Source organism: Cheilinus undulatus, linkage group 15 (genome assembly GCF_018320785.1).
Source record: "Cheilinus undulatus linkage group 15, ASM1832078v1, whole genome shotgun sequence".
In the NCBI taxonomy this organism is placed as follows: domain Eukaryota; kingdom Metazoa; phylum Chordata; class Actinopteri; order Labriformes; family Labridae; genus Cheilinus; species Cheilinus undulatus.
This window is the reverse complement of record NC_054879.1, coordinates 12,591,771-12,612,790: the sequence shown is the minus strand read 5'-3', so window position 1 is coordinate 12,612,790 and position 21,020 is coordinate 12,591,771. Positions and strand designations below refer to the sequence as shown.

At 39.9% G+C, this 21,020-nt stretch overlaps 1 protein-coding gene across 8 annotated transcripts in view; it reads left to right on the top strand.

Moving 5' to 3' along the window:
* tns1b (tensin 1b) overlaps positions 1-21,020 on the top strand; it is a 319,315-nt gene that overhangs the window by 96,790 nt on the left and 201,505 nt on the right. For all 8 annotated transcript variants that reach the window (XM_041806332.1, XM_041806324.1, XM_041806328.1 and 5 more), the window contains exon 2: positions 6,810-6,924. In XM_041806332.1, coding sequence (XP_041662266.1) covers positions 6,810-6,924 — 115 coding nt within the window. The remainder of the gene's footprint in view (positions 1-6,809; positions 6,925-21,020) is intronic.

The window sequence follows — 21,020 nt, the reverse complement described above, 5'->3', positions numbered from 1 at the left end:
AAACATATTTGAAAGTGTGTCATTACAGAAGGACATGCATAATTTTATTTTACATAATTGCCCTCAGACAGCATGGAAATTTGGTTATTTCTCAAGGGATTTCCCCATTATTTTTGGGAAAAAGCATTTTTATATTAATTTGTGCCATGAAAGTGTGCTGCCACACTACAATAGTGATGACAAGGGTTCAATGATGAATCACTCCCATCTGCCAGTGTATGATATAGATGTTATGCGTCATCATGTCAACAGATTTAATGCGCAATAACTTAAGAAATAATTCACTTCAAATTGAATGGATGAGGGAGTCATTGCTTTGGAAAGGATGCATCGTCTCCTTCAGTCACGGCGGTTTGAACTGGTGAGCTTTTAGAGTATTGCAGTGGCTTTACACACATTTTTGTGCTGATGTGAGAATAAATGATTCTTTTTTGCACTTGTCAGAACTTATATAAGATAAATTAAGAAACAAAAACACGTCTCCAAATTATTTTTCTGCATTTCTTTTAATTACACTCATTTGTACTCATAAATATCATTTATACATGACTTAAATATCATCAATGTGTAATTTTTCCTTTCAGTGTTTAATTTTAACAGCATAATGCAAAATTAAGAATATACATTTCAATCAGGAACGCTCTTGTCAACATTTAACCATTTATTTACAAAGTGGGTTTACAGTTTTAATTGTTGGAGAAAGCTCTGCTCTAGAGATGTTCCCTGGGTTAGTCAAGCAGCATGCTTTGACTTTCCAGGGAATGCATGGCTAGAAACCTCCATATGGATAGATGCATTGATGAGAATGCATACTGAATATGATAAAATTAGTATATAAAGGGGGAGGCTGGTGTGGAGGAGGTAAAGCTTTGCAAAGCAGGGATTAGTCAGAAGTACATCATATTTGAATACATTGCTGTGTTGAGAAAAAGAGCTGTGATTGGCTGTGGGAGCTGGGAGGCGATAATTAGGGTCAGCTGGCTGTCAGCTGATCCCAGCTGGGAGTGTGACTACATCAAACCTTCATCAGACTTACTGATCAATTATTTAATAGTGCAAATTTTTAGAATGCATCTTGGTTTTTATCAAATTGTTTTCATTGATTGGTTTTTTTAAATTGAACTTTTTTGTAATACATCCAGGGTATATCCTTTTCTCATTACAGTGTGATGCGTGCCATTTCTGTTGACAGCACTGTCCAAACGTCTCATTTATGTGAATAGTATATATTCAAAATCCATTTCCTGTGCTGAATTTATAAATGAACCAGTCTTTTTTTAAACTTTGAAGCTGCACGACTTCCTCCTAATAACTAGAGTTAGAGAGTTTGATGAATTTTTATGTTTTTGGCTCAGTAGTGATGCTTCTTAGGAAGTGAAGGGTGAGAAACTTTCCATGATCAAAGCTGAGTGATAATTCACTAACATCAGCTGGTCAGGCTACTTTATAATATCAGGATCACTGTCAGCTGTCAGCCAGTGTTCTGGCTCTGTAATGTTGATTTAAGGCAGTCACATTTTCCTCATCAATATTTGATGTCAGAATTAGAAAAAGTCTGTCTGATGTTAGTATCTATAGTAACAACAGAGACAATGGAGCATCTTTGTGATAACCTGCTATCTGCTCCTCTCTGGGTTTACCTTTGCAGTATAACCTGGACTTGTGTCCCCACTGATCTGTGCTTATGGTTGGACGAAAACTTTCTTTCATGCCAAAATATTAAAAATACAGTTAAAGCTGTGATTTGAAACTCCTGCTGCTGCAGAACTTTGGAAATATCAAGAGTCAATGCACATTATCTGTAATTAAAGCCGATAGGAAAGAGTAACCTCATTTGGCCAATCAGGACTGCTGTTTTACTTTAGCTGGAAAGTGACCAGAGCACATTTCAAGACAAACATGACAGATTTTAATTTTCTTTTATCATGCTTTGCCTCTGTGTAAGGCTGGAAGTTTTTGGCTTTCTGACCAGCAACAAGAGCAGCATAACTTCCCTTAATGAGATTATGACATCAGAACATTTACAAAGAAATTTAACCTGATTAACTTGCATGGGGCAGGGAGGTTAAGACTGTAAAAATCCATCTACAGTGGAAAAAACATTGCTCGTTGTGATGGCAACGGATTTAATTGCTACATCCCAGTTTGCAAAAGTAATTTGTTGTGGAATTTGGAAAATGTTTTCATTCATATTGTGCTCTCCCTGATTTTGAGTCCTCTTCAGTTTTTATTCATGATATCAACTTTGAATTCTAAGCAAAAACTAAAAGAAGAAAGGCAAACTGTTAGTTCATCTCCTTTTTAAATATCTACGCAATAATTACATCAACAGATGACATCATTACAGAGCAGAAACTTCCACTCCTGAGGACGTAATGACTGTTTTGGGGGCTGTGGTTGGAGAGCAGACACTTTGACAAAAGCGATTATTGAGGGAGTTCCCTGAACACCTGCCTGCAGCTCGGTTTTATTCTCTCTGCTGACAGTTGTGACTCCTTTTATGTTGACATTTGAACCCTAAACAGTCAGAAAGTGAAGCCAGAGGATTGATTTCTGGTCAAAACACAGCTCATGTGTTGCCTCATTCTTCAGGTATCAGTTACTACAAAGCTTGGTGTCAGTTTGACAGAATACTTGACGTTTGCATGCACTTTTCCTAGAATAACAGCACACGCTGAGAGTCCCCCTAAACCAACTTACCACCGCTGCCCAATCCCCTTAACTCCATATCCAGATCTCCAACCCTGCAGATGCCAGCCAGAGCTCTGGCATTGTGGTGCCTCAGAGAAACACGGGTGCCAGGCAGAGGACTCCAGCCCCCCTCCATTAAAGAAAGACCCCTTTTGCCAAGATGGCGCGTCCTGCACAGCCATGGTCATTATCTCAGCCTAACTAGATTAAGCTAATCATGTTACGTCGTGGAAAGGCGTAGCCGGGAGATGGAATGAAGGGTTGGCTGTCCCGCTGTTGCCATGTGGCTCTGAAATACAAACACTGAACTGTCACAGAGAACTTGATAAACACCACAGATAAATTGAGCCTGTTTGAGTCTCCAAACCTCCAAATGAGCTCATGAGTTGCGGAGAACCACCAATTATAAATGCCTATCTGTAATGTAATCTGCAGTATACATATATAAACACCATAATGAATATATCATTGCTGTTTTAAGACTTCAGGTTTCTGCTTGGAACTTTTAATCTTGAGTCAACACACAGATAACTTATCTATGCATAACATAACTAACAACAACTGCTGCTAATGTACCGATGTAATTACAGCCTTTTTAAACCAGCTTGAGCTATAATTTGTTTGCAGTGGAATACCTTATTTTCCCTAAAAAAATATATATCAGTCTGTATGAATTTTGGCCTGATGATAATAATTTAGGTATACAGAACCTTTTTTTAATGATTAGTTGCATGTCATGCAGCATATTTTGCTGCCACATCACTTTTTGAGGTGTGTCACTCACAATGACAGTTCTGTTGTATCATGTTCCTGCAACCATATACAGTTCGGTCTGCAAGGCTTTGGACAATGACTTTTTTTTTTTTAGCATTTTGCTTCTATTAACTACCAAAATGAAACAATTAAGCTGTGAGTGAAGTTTAGACTTCCAGCTTTAGTCAATGAGTCTCACTAAATATGGAATTTCATTCTTGGATGAAAAACCCTCTGAGGTCAACAACGGCTTAATAACTAGCGTTTGGACAAAGATTCAAGGATTTTTTTTGTTGTCATTCCAAACCGTGTGTGTTTAAATAAGAAGGTATGAAACTAAGGGCTGTGATAAAATCAGCTTATTAAATACTAAAAAAGTCAGCTAGATAAGCAAAGCTGGGCCTGCAAGTTCATTCTTTCTTTTTAAGAATGTAACAAATAGCTAATTTGACCATTTTTTAAGTTTTTGATGTTTTAAAGCCTCCTTTCCTTGCTTTGCTACCTCCTTGGACTTCATACTGACAGCTCAAGTCAAATGGCCAGTTAAAGCCAATTCAGTGCTGACCACAGCATAGACATTTTTGCATAAGTTACTAATATCCTAAAGATACTCTCGACCAGCCTTCCCCAAACTTAAGCCTGCCATGGCCCAATTTGAAACCTGAAAAACTTCTGGGGCCCACAAAAACCTTCATTCAACCATAAAACTAAACTCATGGTATTTAGTACCATATTTTTCATTCAGAAGCACAGAATGCCGATCTGAATGCTGAGACATTAGTGTTAGGAAAAGTGTTGGCAGGGTCACAAAGTGCAATGAACAATCCACCAGTATCTAATTGTGATTTTTTTTTCCACAATATTGTGATTTTATTTGCAATTATTTTTTATGTTCCTTATCTTATGTGATGTTCAACAAACAGAAGCAGAATTTGCTTTGAGATTTTAATGGGCTTTTTATTTTTTTTTTAAGTTTACATGATTTTTTTTTGGCAAATCTGTAAACTGAAAGTTTCACTGGCACATTTGAGGAATATTTCTATGGGAAATGTTAACAATATGTTAAAGGATTTTTCCACAGAAATGTCAAACTTTTGGGAATTTATGTTGATATTTGATATCATTTTTGGTCTAAATTGATTCCTGTTCAAAGACACGTTTGAGTTTTTTAACTTATCAGGTCCTAGTCATCCCCAGTAAGTGGTAGAAACTAAAAATGCTTTCCAAACAAAAGCTCAGGTCTCAAGAAGTTATTTTTATCCCTCTGGTGTTTTTGGTGTCATAATTCCTGCTCTGTAAACCGGTAGTGCCTTTGAAACTCTGTGACTCACCTTTAATACAGGCTTTCTGCTCAAAATCTCCCATTTCCAACCACATGCTTAACTACCTTGTCCTTAAACGTGTTATAGGTGTATTGTAATGATATGTAGAGTAAATGTAATGTGTAAGGAGAGGGCATGTACATCTGGATCTGCAGGAAGACCCCAGAATGAAGGCTTACTGTTAACCATGTCCCACTCTGCCTGTGAGAAAGACATCATGGGAAACAGACGAGGGGCTTTCCTCTCCTTCTGCAGAGTCAGTTCCTCCTGATAATAACAGACGAGAGGACGGTCCGCCTATTGAGCAGTGAAAAGAGCCTGACATCCACCCAGTCTGGTTTATCATTCACGTGTTAAATTTGTCCTGTTACGCACGCCCTCAGCTTTTTTCCAACACGTTAACTCTCAAGATTGGTGTGAAGACAAAACAAAGAGGTTATTAGTGGTTATAAGGTTACTGTGGTTGGTAGTCTGGGGATTCTTGCAGAGAGGGAGCTGTTATATATTCTTCTCGATGCTTGGAGATTATATGGTCTCCCCAGATGAAAATTCCTGTGCAAAGTCCCCCAATATGCCAACCACATGGCCACTTTCAGCTCTGTCCGGCGTGCACTCACGCTTAATGGAAGCCTCATGAAAGGACGCCACGCTTAACTGGCACTTCCTGCCTCTAACACACGCCACTCCTTTTTGATCCCAGTTTAAAAGCATTTCTTTAAAGGTACAAAAATTAAAAATTAAAGTATTCCTATTCTGTAAAGTCAAACCAAAGTTGCCTGTGAATTAATAAAACATGTCAAATAAATCCTTGATATTGATGCAGTATAAAGCTGATTGACATACTGACTATAATATAAACATTTGGTAAGGTTGTCTGGCTTAAAGATGGATTTATTGACCACTTTTCCCAAATGTACGTCCCTCAAAATAAAAATGTTGACCAGCTGAACAAACAGACCACAGAAGTGATGTCACGTTTCCCCGCGGTCGGTCATTAGGGGGCAAATGGTAATACGATGCAGGGTTCTACGAAAGACACAACAGGAAACAGTCCAAGCTTGACTTTTCTGTTCGCCCTCCAACTCTGCTGAATGGCAAGTTTACAAAGTAGGCAGGAAAAGAGACAGCGGGGGGCGTAAGATGGTATACAGGAGAGGGGAAACAGCGGGCTGCAGACAGACACAGAGGGGCGGCGAACCGAGGGAGGGAGCGCTGCCAGAGTTTCTCCAGAGTTGCATAACACACCTGCAAGGAGGGAAATGAGATGACAGGACACAAGAGGGAGGGAAGAAGAAGATGAAAGAAGGGGCACCAAAGAGGGCACTGTGTAAAATGTGTTCATTCAGTGGACAGTAAAGATTGCACTTTGTCATATGAAGTCAGCTTGGTATAGAATGACAAATTTGTCCACTTTGAGGGCAACAAAGGGGCACATTGTCAAATTTGACTTCTTAGAGGACACCAAAGAGGCACTCTGTCAAATTTGACTTCTAAGAGGGCACCAAAAGGGGCACTTTGTCAGACTTCTTAGAGGGCACCAAAGGGGGCACTTTGTCAAATTTGCCCACTTGGAAGTCAACAAAGGAGACACTTTGTCAGATTATTTCTCTTAGAGGGCACCAAAGGGTGCACTCCTTCAACTTTGTCAACTTAGAGGGCACCAAAAAAGAAACTTTGATAAATTTGTTCAATTTGAGAACACCAGTTAGTGCACTTTGTCTAATTTGTCCACTTTGAGAGCACTGAAAATGCACTTTGTATACTGTCCACTTTGAAAGCACCAAAAACCTTGTTAAATCTGTCCACTCTGAGGGCAACCTTAGAGGGCACTTTATAATGTTTTATTTCCACTGGGCATCCAATAGATTACTTGTGAATTTTTAATATTAGGGCAGCATCATTCTTCCCTGAATTAAGCATATTTGGTAAGATTTCAAGAATCTTCATGGTCCATTTTGTGTTTACAGAAAATTACTTATACCACCTGGTCTCATTGTAGTCCGATCACTTCACAATATCTCACATTTCTTTCCTTCTGTGCAGCCGGAGGAGTTGGAGGCTCTTCATTCCCACACGTTCCGGGTGAAGACTTTCAAGAAGGCGAAGCACTGCAGCGTCTGCAAACAGAACATCATCCAGGACGGACTCATCTGCAGAGGTCAGACACCTGTCCTAAAACTCTCAACAATTTCACCTACGCCGCAACTGTTTTTATGCTGGTACCAAACTAAACTAGTCTTGCATCTCAACGAGCTGCATTGATGTGCAGGTGTACTCTATGACACCATAGCATCACTGATAGGTTTTACATTTGGCCTGTTGTCCATGCAACCCTAAAACAATGTAGCAAGCACTGATTAAACTATTGTTTGTATGTATGTGTTAGGAAAGTTCACCTTTAGCTCAGTTCATGTGCATGTTTCTGCTGGTTGGGTGAAACCTCCTTAGACAGCCTAAAGGAGAAACACACACCCCAACCCCTGATGCACTCCATCTTCAAGCTAAAGTAAACATTGTGCACCATTTTCAGGTTTAAAACTTACAACCAGGGAAAGCTGGTTGGGATTTATTGAAAGATCTTTCATGCTAATGTGCATGTGTGTGCTTGATACTTTATGTTACTGACCCTGGAGCTGCAGCCCTCTGGCACTCACAGTTCTGTCCTGTTGAGACAATGAAGGAAATATCTGTTACAACATCCATCAGTGGTCTTAATGAGGGGTCATCTGAGGTTACCTGAGGTCATCTTTGTGTCAGTAAAGTGACATAGGAGGGCTAAAGAAGCTTCAGAGGGGCTAAGGGTTAACAGCTTCTCAGTTTCCTTAATGGTGTTTACTAAAGAGGCTTTGTGTCTGACTGATGATGATGACTGATGTTCAGGGTTTGACTGATGTTCTCTTAAGCTCTCTTTGTTACTTAAATCAGCTGTGCAGTATAAATATGTCACAGCTGGGTTCATAAATGTTACTTGCTATTGTTTCTAAGCATAATGACTTCATGCTGGTCTCAGAACTGTGCAGTTTTTTGGGGGGTTTCTATTGTTTTGTTGGTTGAATCATCTTTGCCTCTGCCAGTTTGGTCAAATCTGAACACAATGTGAAACAACAAACAATTGCAGGAAAGTAACTGTGATTCAGCCTGTGACTCAAATGTTGCTGATTTTCTTCATGCCATATATCTTTCCTATTTGCTATTGTAGTTTGGTTAAAGCAAAACTGAAGAATATATGACCCTGGTTTTGTCTACGGTGTCATGTGGTGGTGGAAATGTCTGTTCAGACAGATAAAGTCAGATGAAACTGTGCGGAAATGTCTGGATGTTTGGTTTGGCTCTGCAGGGGCAACATTCAGCATGCAGCGTCCCAAATCTGACACGGGATGGGTACATGTTAGTGAGGAAATCAAGAGAATTCCCTGCATATTGCTGTGGAAAGACTTATCAATCATGTGTCTTGGTCAGTGCTTAAACCAGCAGAAAACCATTCATCATAACTAAAAACTTTTATTTAGATGTCATGCTGTATCTCTCCTGGAACTCCTGGAAAACACTTATTTCCTTTTCAGCATGACAGCTAGTCTAGCTGATGTTATACAGCCAGTCATGTGTAGGGGTATAAATAATAAAAAGGTTGTATGCAGTGGAGCACAAAAATTTAAATGCATTTATAGTGAAATACTAAGAAACAGAAACTCAGATTGGGTCTTTTTTTATTATGTGATAAAACCACACTGCTTTTATAAAACAAATAAGAAATTCTGAACTATTTAACCATTTATCTCATAAAGGTACACAGGTTAAGACATTACTGAAGACTAACTTCATACAGGACTTGTGGCTCTTCACTACATTTTTTCCAAACATGTGCAGTCAAGAGCAAATTTACAAGTTTTGTGAACTTAGAGGGCAATCTAGAGCCCACCTAGTCATGTTTTTTCCACCTAGAGGGCACCGAAGAGGGCACTTTGTATAATTTTGTCCACTTTGAGAGCAACTAAGAAAGAATTTTGTTAAATTTTGTGCACTTGGAGGACACCAACAAGAGCACTTTGTCAAACTTTGATGGCATCAAAGAGAGCGCTTTGTCAAATTCTGTCTATGTTAAAGACAAGAAAGAGTGCATATTGTCAAATTTGTCCTCCTGAAGGAGACTGAAGAGGCCACAAATTTGTTCACTTAGAGCAGGGAGCACCAACTAGATTTTCAAAAGGGACAGATTTTTTTCTTGGCAGACATTGTCAGAGCCAGATTGTTAAATAAGCAAATGAGGTCTATTAAATGTGTTTAATTTCCTTTGAAATGTACCTTATTTTTAGCAGTTAGCAGTGAATTCAGTCTCTTGTGCCTATACTGCAGTCAGCCACGAGGGGGCGATTGAGATAGTTTAGTCACATACTTTAGGGCTGTCATGTTGTTCATCGCCAGGTTTGAGTCAAATATGTCAAATCCTGATTGTTGAAAAACACATGCATGAAACACATTCTCAAAGCACCTGAATTGGTAGGTTGATACTGTAACCAGCAGCTTTAATCAAGAATGGACTGAGGAGTATGGAATTGGCATGCCTCATATTTACATGTGGCAGAAGGGGAATTTTTGTAAAACTGTGCAAGCATCAAGCTCATCGAAAAATATGCTTTCATCTCCCTTAATTTTGGAGATTTTTGAATATGAAAAAGACAGTGTAAATACCATAACACATTTTCTGAATTTAATAATCCAGATGGGAAGCTGTGGGGGGCCTGATTTGGTCCCCGGGGGCCTTCAGTTGATGATCAGTGACTTTGAGGGTACCAAAAAGGGTTTTTTGTTCACTTTTAGGGCACAAAGAGTGCACTTGGTCAACTTTGTGCACTTAGAGGGCACCAAATAAGGCACAAATTTGCTGATTTAAAGGCATTGCTAAAGATCACTCAAATATGTTCACCTTGATAGCACCAAAGATGACACATTGTCAAATTTGTTAACTAAGAGGGCAGCAACGAAGACATTATGTGAAATATGTCAACTTTGAGTGCACCAAAGACTGCAATTTGTCCATTTTGAGGGCACCAAAGAGGGCTCTTTGTCAAATCTGTTTACATTAGGGGACCAAAGAGAATATTCTGTGAAATTGTAAAACTTTTAGGGAACAAAGGAGACACTTTCTCAAATTTTGACGCCTTCACAGGGACTAAAGAGGGCATTTTGTTAAATTTGTACACTTAAGGCAAATACACTTGGGCGGGAACGTATGCGGAATGGACTTTTACCGCTCCGCGTACTGGTTTCACACAAAACACTGCTCGGCATGTATTTTTCACATCAACCCGCATTATATGTGACACCGACCGACGGGCTAGGCACCCAACTAGATCATTTAAGTTTTCACGTGTCATTTGGAAGTATTGAAAATGTTTTTCCATGCCAATACTTAGCATGTCCTTCACCAACATGGCATACTCCCCTTCCTTGTCTCTTGTGGCATTTAATGGCTGTACATACCACCGTCATTTAATTTTATTGTTTTGCAAAGCCAGCAGACTTCGTCAGTGTAGGACGCCATGACCAAAAAATGGATTGTGGGAAAAATTTCACAGGAAACTACTACGCGGCAGTGCGCTCGACTATGGAAGCTCTGATGACTGCGGACGTTCCGCTCCGCTCACAGTACGCTAGAGTATGTTCGGGCCTTTAGAAGACCCAAAGGAGGGCACTTTGTAAAAAAATTCCAATCAGAGGGCACTGAATAGGGCATTTTGTGAAACTTTGACTGCCATAATCCCCCTTGCCCGTTATCTTAGTCCAGCAGTGGTTCTCTTGAATATCTAAGCATCAGCTAGATGCTGAGACTGGCTGATATAGAACGAGATCAGTATTGAACTTTGAATTGTGTTTCTTAGTTAAAATAGCTTGAGTCTTTTGCAATGCCATTGATTGACATGTAAAAAGATTTTGCAAACGTCATGCTTTGTTGTAGTACTTTAACTGGTTGGAACAGGCACAGGGACTGTTCAAAAATGGGACATATTAATGTTATAAAAGTATTTGTTGGGACTCAGGACATAGCTCTGAATGCAACAGTCCTGCTAACTGTGCTGTATAGTCAAAGCTTTCAAATGACAATGTGAATAAAAAGTGGCTTTGCATTTTCTACTATAAGACCCTAAAATGCCTTACATACAATATCTAGTGCTGTTTTTCTAAAGTGTTTACTATCTTTAGTTTCCTTCCTCTGCCCTTCATGCAGCTACATGCCACTAATCTCTGAAATAACAGGTTAATATCTTAAATCTGGTTGTAAAGTGTCTGTCTCCTACAGTTGCCCTCTTTATCTACAGCTCAATAAAGGCTTATAAAATGTGCACGTTCATAACCTGCATTTAACCTGCTTTTTACTCTGTTATCTGACTGCTGAGTCCAGATGTTGTTGTTGTGCAGTGGGAGGAGTATGTCATTAAAATCTGACGTTGGCATATTTGTATCTTATGCTGTAGACGATATTTTGTTGGAGATTTGTATCCTGTGTGACCTCGATGTGACTTATCCTAATCTTTAGCAACTTAGTTAGAATGAGACACAGCTCATACCAGCCTGTTTTTGTACCCTAAAGTGTTAAAAAGTCAGAGCTAATTATTGAAAATACATAAAGGAACATTTAAAGAGCAATCATCTTTCATTGTTGAAGTAATGAGCCACTTATTCAGGCTACAGTTTCTCTTCTAAGACATGTTAGACCTCAATAGAAAGGGTTATAGTTTGATATTTTCCTATGATTTGGATGTGCTTTTGCCATCACTTTTCTCTGGATAAATAATGCTCAGTGTTTGGTGCCAGACAGTCACTGAAATATTTTCATTATAAGACACACAGTGCACCTGGGGCCATGTTTTTTAAGAGCTGATTTATATGGGAAATAAACCATCTTGACAAGGCCGCATGTGAATCTACTCTGTTGTGATTGACCTCAGTTTGATTCTCTCCCTGTAGTCGTGTCTGGGTTTGGTCATATGTAGGAACAAATGTGGTTGAGACAAGTTTAAAAGGACAACATCTAGTCTGCAGCAGACACTAAACACTCTGTTTTTCTCAGGATTCATTCATTTCCCATTTTTAGTGAAACAAGAAGCCACTAGCAAAAGGAATAGCCAGAGTCAAAGGTTGACAAATGGCAGAAAGCAGCAGTGATTTATCTTTAGTGTTTTAGTGCATTAAGACTCATAGTTCAAACGATTTTGTCAAGGGCCGGATATCATTTTAAACAGAAAGCCAAAAAGTTAAAAAGTGGACGATTTCAAGGGACATTTTGTCCAAAGAAAAGATGCTATCAGCTTTCAAAAAGCATGCATATTGGATTCATAATTATTCCAAACTTGACATGATTATGGAGCAATGTTCTTTGAATCTCATCCTGATTTGACCATTTTTAAAGTGGGCTTATTCTTGAAAAAGTTTCTTATTCATTCGTGGATGTACAACATGAAACAGCTGCAAGACCAGACATTTAAAAAAAAGAGTCTGGCAGATGCTAATGTGCTCTCCTGCCAAAGGTTGAAGCTTCTATCATATTTGCACGCTTAGATTTGAAAATGGACCATAGTCAGTGAACTGATCTAAGCATGAAGACTTGAAGCAGGTCAGGTCAGGTCAGGTATGGGAGCATATATTGGTTTCGCACTTTGCTGCATGAACCTTGGTCCTGTACTGCTCTAGCCTTCTGATAACTATCCTCCAGGCCTGCACCAGGCCAATGCCCCATCTCTCCAGGTATCCTCCCAGATGACCCCTCCCCGATGCATTCGTGGAGGGGTCATAGTTGAGTACCTACCTGGTCAGCTACCTACCTGGACAGTATAATCCATCGATCCACTGACTGCAAGGCTGAGATTAACCACAGACTTGGACCCTCACATGGGGTTTTAGGTTCTCTGAGTAAGACAGTGTGGCGTTCCTGGTATCTGAACATGCAGATAAAAGGCAGAGTCTTTTGGTTCTTGGTCCTCCTGGTCTTTCTGTACTCTTGTAAGGCATGGACGTTGACTGATGACCAGAGGTGCCAGCTGAACATCTTTGTGATGACCTCTCTTTGGCGCATCTGTAAGCGTCATTCGCAAGACTGTGTGTCTATTCCTTATGTGCTTAAGAGAGCAGGGATGGGAAGGGTCAGCTGCCTGATACAGGGATGGCAGATGCACTTTTACAGGCACCTGATGCACTTTCCCAGGCCTGATCCAGCAGACTTGAAACAGAAGTACAAATATATCTTCTGCTTACACACAGAGAGCTATCTCCTCTCATCTCATTTGTGTGAAAGGTTGAAAGGTCAGGACAGGTATGGGAGCATGGGTCAGTTTGGCACTCCTCCACATCAGCCATGGTCCTGTACTGCTCCGGCCTACTGTTGGCCTTCATCCAGGCCCATACCCCACACCCCCATCTCTCTAGGCATCTTCCCAACTGACCCCTCCATGGTGACGTTGCTGCCCGACATCTGGTCCATCCCTGCTGGTCCCCGGCACCCAGGATGTGGTGAGCTACGTAAGACCCAGGAAAAATGCAGAAGGTGCCTGTAGAAGTGCAGCTGACGCTTCTCATCTTGCTCTCCTGAATATGTCAGAATTAGACTCATGGTCTTGCCAACGATACCCAAAAATGTGCAGAAGAGTTCATCACAAAGTCAGATACCATGGGTGCCACACCTCCTCGCAAACCCATTGCCCCATCTAAAGTGTTTAAATTTGTTAATAACCTTGTTTGTTAGCTTTTATCATAATTATCGTTATTTAGTTTATAGGACAGAGGATGGAGTTGGAAATAAGGAAGAGATTATGGGGAATGACATGCAGGAAAGGAGCCACAGGTTGTCTTGAGCCCAGCCTGAGTGTGTAATTGACACAAACCATAGCTCTTTAAGTAGTTAAAGAATAGTTATTTGGGTTGTAATGGTAGTGTTCTAGCCAGGAGATGCTGTCAGCTCTGCTCCTCTAACAAAAACACAGAAAGGAGTGCTTCATGGACTCTAAAAAGGGGAGTTTGAGGAGCTCTTTGGTATGAGATTGAGTAGTAAATGAATTAACAAGAAAAACTCCAGGGCTTACTCTTGAAACCACTTATTTCTGATGCAACATATGAATGCTTTCAATGATCTCATTGCTTTTAAGACACGTGACTGGAGAACTAAAACGTGATATGCTTAAATACAAATGTGGACGGCAGCTGGGAAAATTTTTTTTTGGTTTTAACCTCTTTAGCCTCTACAAGGAGAAGAACAAAATATACACAGTGACATGAATGCAGATCAGCTGGCCAAGGCTCAGTGGATAAAGGAAATGTTTAAGGAAGGAGAGGGCTGACGGTTTTAGTTGTATTGACTCATGATTTTGAAAGAAGTTGATGAACTTTGCAGCAAAGGAAATAATTTACAGTGTCATTTTGTCTCATGTCTTTATCTGCTACAGATGCTGAGAAAAAAAGATTTTAGCAAGCATTACAATCTGTATTGTTTTTCAAGTAATACATGTGTTTTACAGGGTGTTTTCTGGGTAGTCTTAGTACTACATGGATTAAGTGTTTAAATTCCCTTTATTTTCAAAGCATTGTCATGTACACCTTAAAAATACACTCGTGTTTCTGCATCAGGCTATTCTCCCCCCTTGGATGTTGTTACCCTTTTATTGATTTTTAAATCAATAATGTTCAATATAATTTGACCTTTCTGACACAAAATAATTACAAAAAACCCTTAATGTCAGAGTGAAAACAGATTTCTACAAAGTAATGTAAATTAAATAAAGTATGTCATGTAAAATCAGTGACTGCATTAATATTCACCTCCTTTAAGTTATTATTAAGTATCACAGCACTGAGTCTGTGGGGATAGGTCTCAATCAGGCTTGCACATCTGGGCACTGAAATTTTACTCCATTCTTCTTTGCAAAACTGCTCAAGCTCTGTCAGGTTGCATTTGAATCAGGTGTGAACAGCCCTTTTCAAGTCTAGCCACAAATTCTCTTTTGGATTGAGGTCTGGGTTTTGACTCGGCCACTCAAGAACATTCACCTTGTTTTCTTTGAACCATTTCTGCGTAGCTTTCGCTGTGTACTTCGGGTCATTGTCTTACTGGAAACTAGAGAAGTTCTCTTGCAGACTGAATAAGAATGTCCTCCAGGATTTTCCAAATTTTGCCTAGTCATTTTACCCCCTACCTTTACAAGCCAGTGCCAGCTGCCAAGAAGCACCCCCACAGCATGATGCTGCCACCACCATGCTTCACGGTGGAGATGCTGTTTGTGGCAGTGTGCAGTGTTTGGTGTTTGCCAAACATAGCGTCTTGTCTGATGGGCAAAAAGCTCCATTTTGGTCTAATCACACCAGAAAACTTTCTTCTACATGACCATGGAGTCTTCCATATGCCTTTTGGTGAACTCAAGTCCAGATTTAATTTTCTTCAACAGTGGCTTTCTCTTTGCTACTCCCATAAAGATTGACTGGTGAAGAACCTGAGCAACAGTTGTTGTATGCAGAGTCTCTCCCATCTCAGCTGCTGAAGCTTGTAACTCCTTCAGAGCAGTCATAGGGGTCTTGGTGGCCTCTCACACTAGTCTCCTTCTTGCACGGCCACTCATTTTGTGAGGATGGCCTGATCTAGGTAGACTCGATCCATCTGCCTATTTTGCACTTTTCAGTAACCTCTTCTCTGAGTTGATTGGAGTGTTCTTTTGGCTTCATGGTGTAATGGTAGCCATAAATACTGATTCACCAGTGACAGGACTTTTCAGGCACGTGTCTTTATACTACACTTCTACTTGAGACACATTCACTGCACTCAGGTGATCCCCATTTCACTGTTTGTGACCCTGCTAGCACCAATTGGCTGGACGTCTGTTGAATTAGGTCAACCATTTTTCTTAATTTGATTGACATTACTTTGTAAAAATCTATTTTCACTTTGACATTTAAGAGTTGAAAAGGTAAACAAAAGCTCAATTATATTGGTTGTAATTGATCTATAAAATAATTTAAAAAGTAAAAACATCCAAAGGGGTGAATACTTTTTATCAGCACTGTATCTATCTGAATAAGTCAGCTCTGTAAATGACTGGTGACCAGTCTGTGGTGTACCCCGCCTCTCCCCCAGTGACAGCTGGAATCAGCTCCAGCCACCTGTCACCTCCAATGGGACGAACAGTGTATATGATGGATGGATAGACTCAGCCAATGCAACACATACATGTGTCCTCTGCCTAGTTTCTGTGTCAGGACTCTGACTGATGTCTTCTGTGACTAATTCTCTTTCTAATCATGACAAGTTCTTCATACCAGCCCATTTAATAAAGCTATATTAAAAGCTATTATTGCTATAACGTTCATTGGAAGAACACACATAGAAAGGTCGTATTGATCTTCTTATTTATTGCTGTCAGGTTGTAAACAGTTCATCAATCATCCAAGTAAATTATGTAAAACACTCTGAGTCAAGTACTCTGAACAGTCTACTTAAAAATCCAGACAGGTCTATCCTAGATAAAATGCTGTAAAACAACAGTTTTTCCCCCTAGGATCCTTTCTCTCTCCCTCCTCCCTGCTGCTCTTGTTTACTAACAGTCCCCTGTCACATGGTCTCGTAATGACACAACCTGAACTTCCTGTCTCTTTAGCAGTTGCCAGGATACAAGGTGTTTCTCACTTTGACAATAGCGTGTTGACGCAGGTCAGGACCGCAGTTTTCCAGTTCGAAAAAAAAAAGTCTCTCCGCGGTAGGGTATTTTTGGAGAACGGGGCCTGAGGGCAGGAACTGACTTTTCTATTCACTCATTGTAAGAGCTGCTCAGGTTAAATGGGAAGTTTGTATGCAGGAGAAGGTCAGTAGAGACTTTTGTGCCTTTAAAAGGTAAAATGAAACAGTCGTGATTTAGTTTGGGGTTTGGTTAATGACATAAGACCCTCTCTGTTTGGACTGATTGTTCGTTATTCCCTGCCTTTGCTCTGCCAGTTCAAGCACTTTGTAAACATCTGTTATAAAGATGCTACATAAATCAGATTATCATGAATCAGAAAATCAGAATTTTTAAGTATGGAACAGGATCTCTGGTCATAAACCATCCCAAAACACATAGGGGCAACTATTGAATAGTAGAGGTCATTGGTCAGCCAAAAAGTGGCACTAAAATAAAAGCAATAAGCTACTTTGATATGTTTAAAATACTGTTAAACAACACATATAAGTATGTCGCTGTATCAGTTATGAACATCTGGTCACTGCTGTTAGATTCTATTAATGGATTAACAGTATTAACCTTGAAGAGCAGATTAACTGATCAGATTTCATATCTGTTCTGAGGCAGATCTATCATATAGAGCTTTAAGATGAAATGATTATTCCCAATTGGACAATGACAGCTAATAAGGATCTTAGGGTGGATGTAGCTATGGCGGCAGTTATCACCTCCAATTAACAGCTGCACCGTGTTCTTCTGGTGAGTCATACAGCAGAGCAAATCACTCTGCACAATCACAATCACTGCCTGCACTCCACTCTGTTTTATTGGTGATACCTTGCAGATATAATTTTGGTGCTGCCAAACCGCACCAATCCACAAAGAGCAGATCGATTCAAACAGCCGTTAAAATGTGCAGAGTATCTGGTCATCTTCAAAATACGACACAATGCACGGATTTCTGGTTGTAAATCATCACTGTATCAACAAAATGTCTCATCCTGCAGCATGATCTAAAGGTCATCAGGAGGTCAATGGGTCACAGATCTACTGTGGTGCCATTGATGAGGAAAAGTAGCCACAGATTCTTGGTAGCAAACACAAACCATTGAAGTTAATATTGTACTCACCCATGGCGGAAGCAATAAAATCATGGACTCATGCTGAAATGAACGGCAAATCATCCACAAAAGACAAAATAATCAGCTGTTGCATGAATGTGAAGTTCCCCTGTGATCTCTGCCCTATTGTGTCAAGCTGATAAGTACTACGTAGTGCTTTATAAACACTTCCAGTGTGCGAGGGTGTTCCGCTTCCGTCGGAGCAAAACTGTGGCACTGCTCTTTTTCCGATAGACTTCAGCTAGATAAATTAACCAACTGGCTCCACTGATAGTGAGCAACAATAACTTGCCTGTGAAGCTTACGCTTTGCGGTTTCCTCAGGCTGGCATAGCCCTGCTGCATCATATGTTTTAATACTCTGGTTGACTTGTTAAGAGTTTGACAGACTGCTCTTCCCAAACGCTGTCCACAGAGTTCTGCTAAGGTAGCTGTAAAATGTACCCCATGGCATGGAATTGTGGAAAACTTAATCTGCTATGTCAGGTTACAATAGTCATGCTAGCTTGTTGCAGACTTGCCAGTTAAACTCAGGCTGGAATTACATAAATGATTAAGTCAAAGGATGTAGGGATGATGGGCTTTTGTGGAATGGCATATGAACTGCTAGCTTTGCATGCAGTATGCTCTTTAGTACACAGCCTAAATTTGGGATCCAGATCCTGAATTTAGCTTGGGTAAAGGCATCAACCCGAACCTGGAAAAAAATGAATCCACCTCTAACATCCAACAACAGTTTAGCACTTTCAAGAGTAAACTGATCTCCAGTCATACTCTCTAGGTGTATTGGTTCAACTTTGTATAAAATTCAATTTATTCATTTTTTTCTGAAAGCTCTGCTTTGTCAGAATTACACAATAACTGGACTTTCCCTAACTGCATGTGAACATACTGAGTGATCTTCCAAGTCTGGCCGGGTATACGCCACAATAGCAGGTGTGAGTGTGAGGGAGAGTGAAGGTTATCACAGCTCTGTTCCTGACTGCTGAGCTCATACAACTGGTATGCAGCAATCACTACCAGGGTTAAAACACAAACACACACAGGCAGGATTGGCTGCATGGAGAGCTTTAATATCATACACTCATGTTAGAAAGGCATGACCAAGTATGGAAAACTTTGTGTTACTGGAGTAAAATTAACTTTGGATTTGAGATCACACTGCAGGTAACTGCAGCCAAGTTCGTTTCAGCCACGCGCACAGAAGTGCAGTACTCATAGTAATGGACATAATGACCAGGACTGTTATGCCGCTTTGTGCCACTGCTTGCGTTGCAGTCATTAGTCTAATAACTGCAGCAGATGGATGAAGACGGCCAATGGTTTTCAGTGGATGATGGATATGCATGGTCTCCTACTCTAATATCATTTTCCTAATCCATTAAAATGAGCGGGGAAGGACTTTCCAGAAGTCCTGCTGGGGGACCGAGGCTCACTGTGCTCTGTCACACTGAACGGAGGATGTTTTTGTTCTTCCTGCAAGAATTAGAATTCAGCATCTTCTTGTTCATGCATGCATGTGAACTTTTACACTCCACGGTCACTTTATCATCAACTTTTCTTTTACAAATCTGTGTCACATGTTTGCTTAGAAATCAAACTCATTAATCTAACCTCTCAAGTTTTGCCATAAGCTGACTCAGATACATCTAATGGTAAAACTTCTGATGCTGTCTCATTGGCAGCTGTGTATAATAGAGTCAGGGCTCCACCTGTTGGATAGTTGACAATCTGCAAGTTAACTTCAGTTCACTGTAAGACAGTGAACTGAATACATTGTTTAACTTGATACATGATTTTTGTAGATCATGCAGCTGTGTTCTTCTTTGTTGGTATTTGTTTTGGTGTATTAATTGTACAATATAATTGCACACAACAAAGTGGCTGCAACATGTGAGCCCCTTTACTGTTAAAATAAGATGAAACAGTGTTATAGCTCGCATAACCATTTGTCTAAAATAATTTTTCCATCTGAATCTTTTGGAAGCATAGCATTTACTATAATTTTCACTTTATCAGGAAAACAGAAATTTTCTCTTATCACACAATTTGCTAGATATAGTTATTTTCTATGCTGTGCAAAGGCTTGGCAATATATCAGTCTTTTTTTGTGATATTTCCATGTATTTCCATAGATCATATTGTTGGTCTAAGTGAGGAATTACAGTTTGATTATTTTAGTTCTTTTAGGGATAATTTATTTTTTCATATACAGTACTGTGCAGAACTTTTAGGCATGTTTGGGCCAAAAAGCGAAGCTGAAGAAAGGCGAAGATGTGGCGAGTAAACTGCCTGAGGGCACCACTGGGCAGGATGGAGGATTGACACAACCCCAGCCGTGTTCTGGATGTCCTTGCATATTACCAGGCAGGTGTATTACCAGAGGTAAAAAGACTGGGACTAAAAGATGCCTTTGAGCTTGACCTTGGCTGCCAAGCGACACATCTGTGGGCATGCATAGAGCTTGACTCTGGCCACCCTGTCCCCCCACTCCACCCTCAGGTTGTGGCACACTGGGCCCCCCCGTCCCATATCTAAAACTTATGAATATGACTGTACATGTGTATCTATGTTTTTTAACAAACTAGTTGTTTATCTTTATGTCATTTTCATGCATAGACAGTACACGCTGGCGTTATGCAGCTGGCTGTTAACCCTGTGACCAGGGTTGACCCCAGTCTGAGTCTAGTTCACTTTTATTTCTGAGTTGGGAAATCTTATAAAAATGGTTTCACTCCATGCCACAAAGATATGAAGAGTCTACAATAATCTGAGCTGAACCACAGTAAAAGACAATCAATCATTACTTAATGAAATGTATAATATTAAATAAGAAAGATCAAATCAGCTTGAGGCACTCAATTCAAGTAATGTCGATTTATAATTCATTATATCGTATTTTGCCACTTGTAAAACATAATCCATGTATAACCCATTTTTGCCAGTTATCAGCCATGTCTCACCAGTTGTACCCCCATTTTTGCAACTTTCAGCAAATTTTACCACATTATATACATTTTTTGCCACTTTTTAACTGCTTTTCACCATTTTTACACCAATTTTTGCAATTTTTTTCCTTCCTTACCCATATTTTCTACTTTGTCTCTTTTTTCCACTTTTTACGTATTGATGCCAGCCTTTTCCTAATTTTCAACACTTAGTTATGACAAATTTTGCTGCTCTTAACCCATTTTTGCCACTTTTTAACAGCTTTTTGCCATTTTAACTGCCCATTCTTTCCACTTCTGACTCTTTAAGGCATTTTTACCTAGTTTTTGCCTTTCTTTTGCAATGATTTAGTTATTTTCTTCCCTTGAAGCTATCTCAATTTCTTATACTTCGTTCTCTGGTATCCTGATATTTGTGAGCATCGTGGCTTAGCTTTGAAGTCCAACATTACTTTCTAAATGCTTTATTTCGGCATGCCCATCCACATTGTTA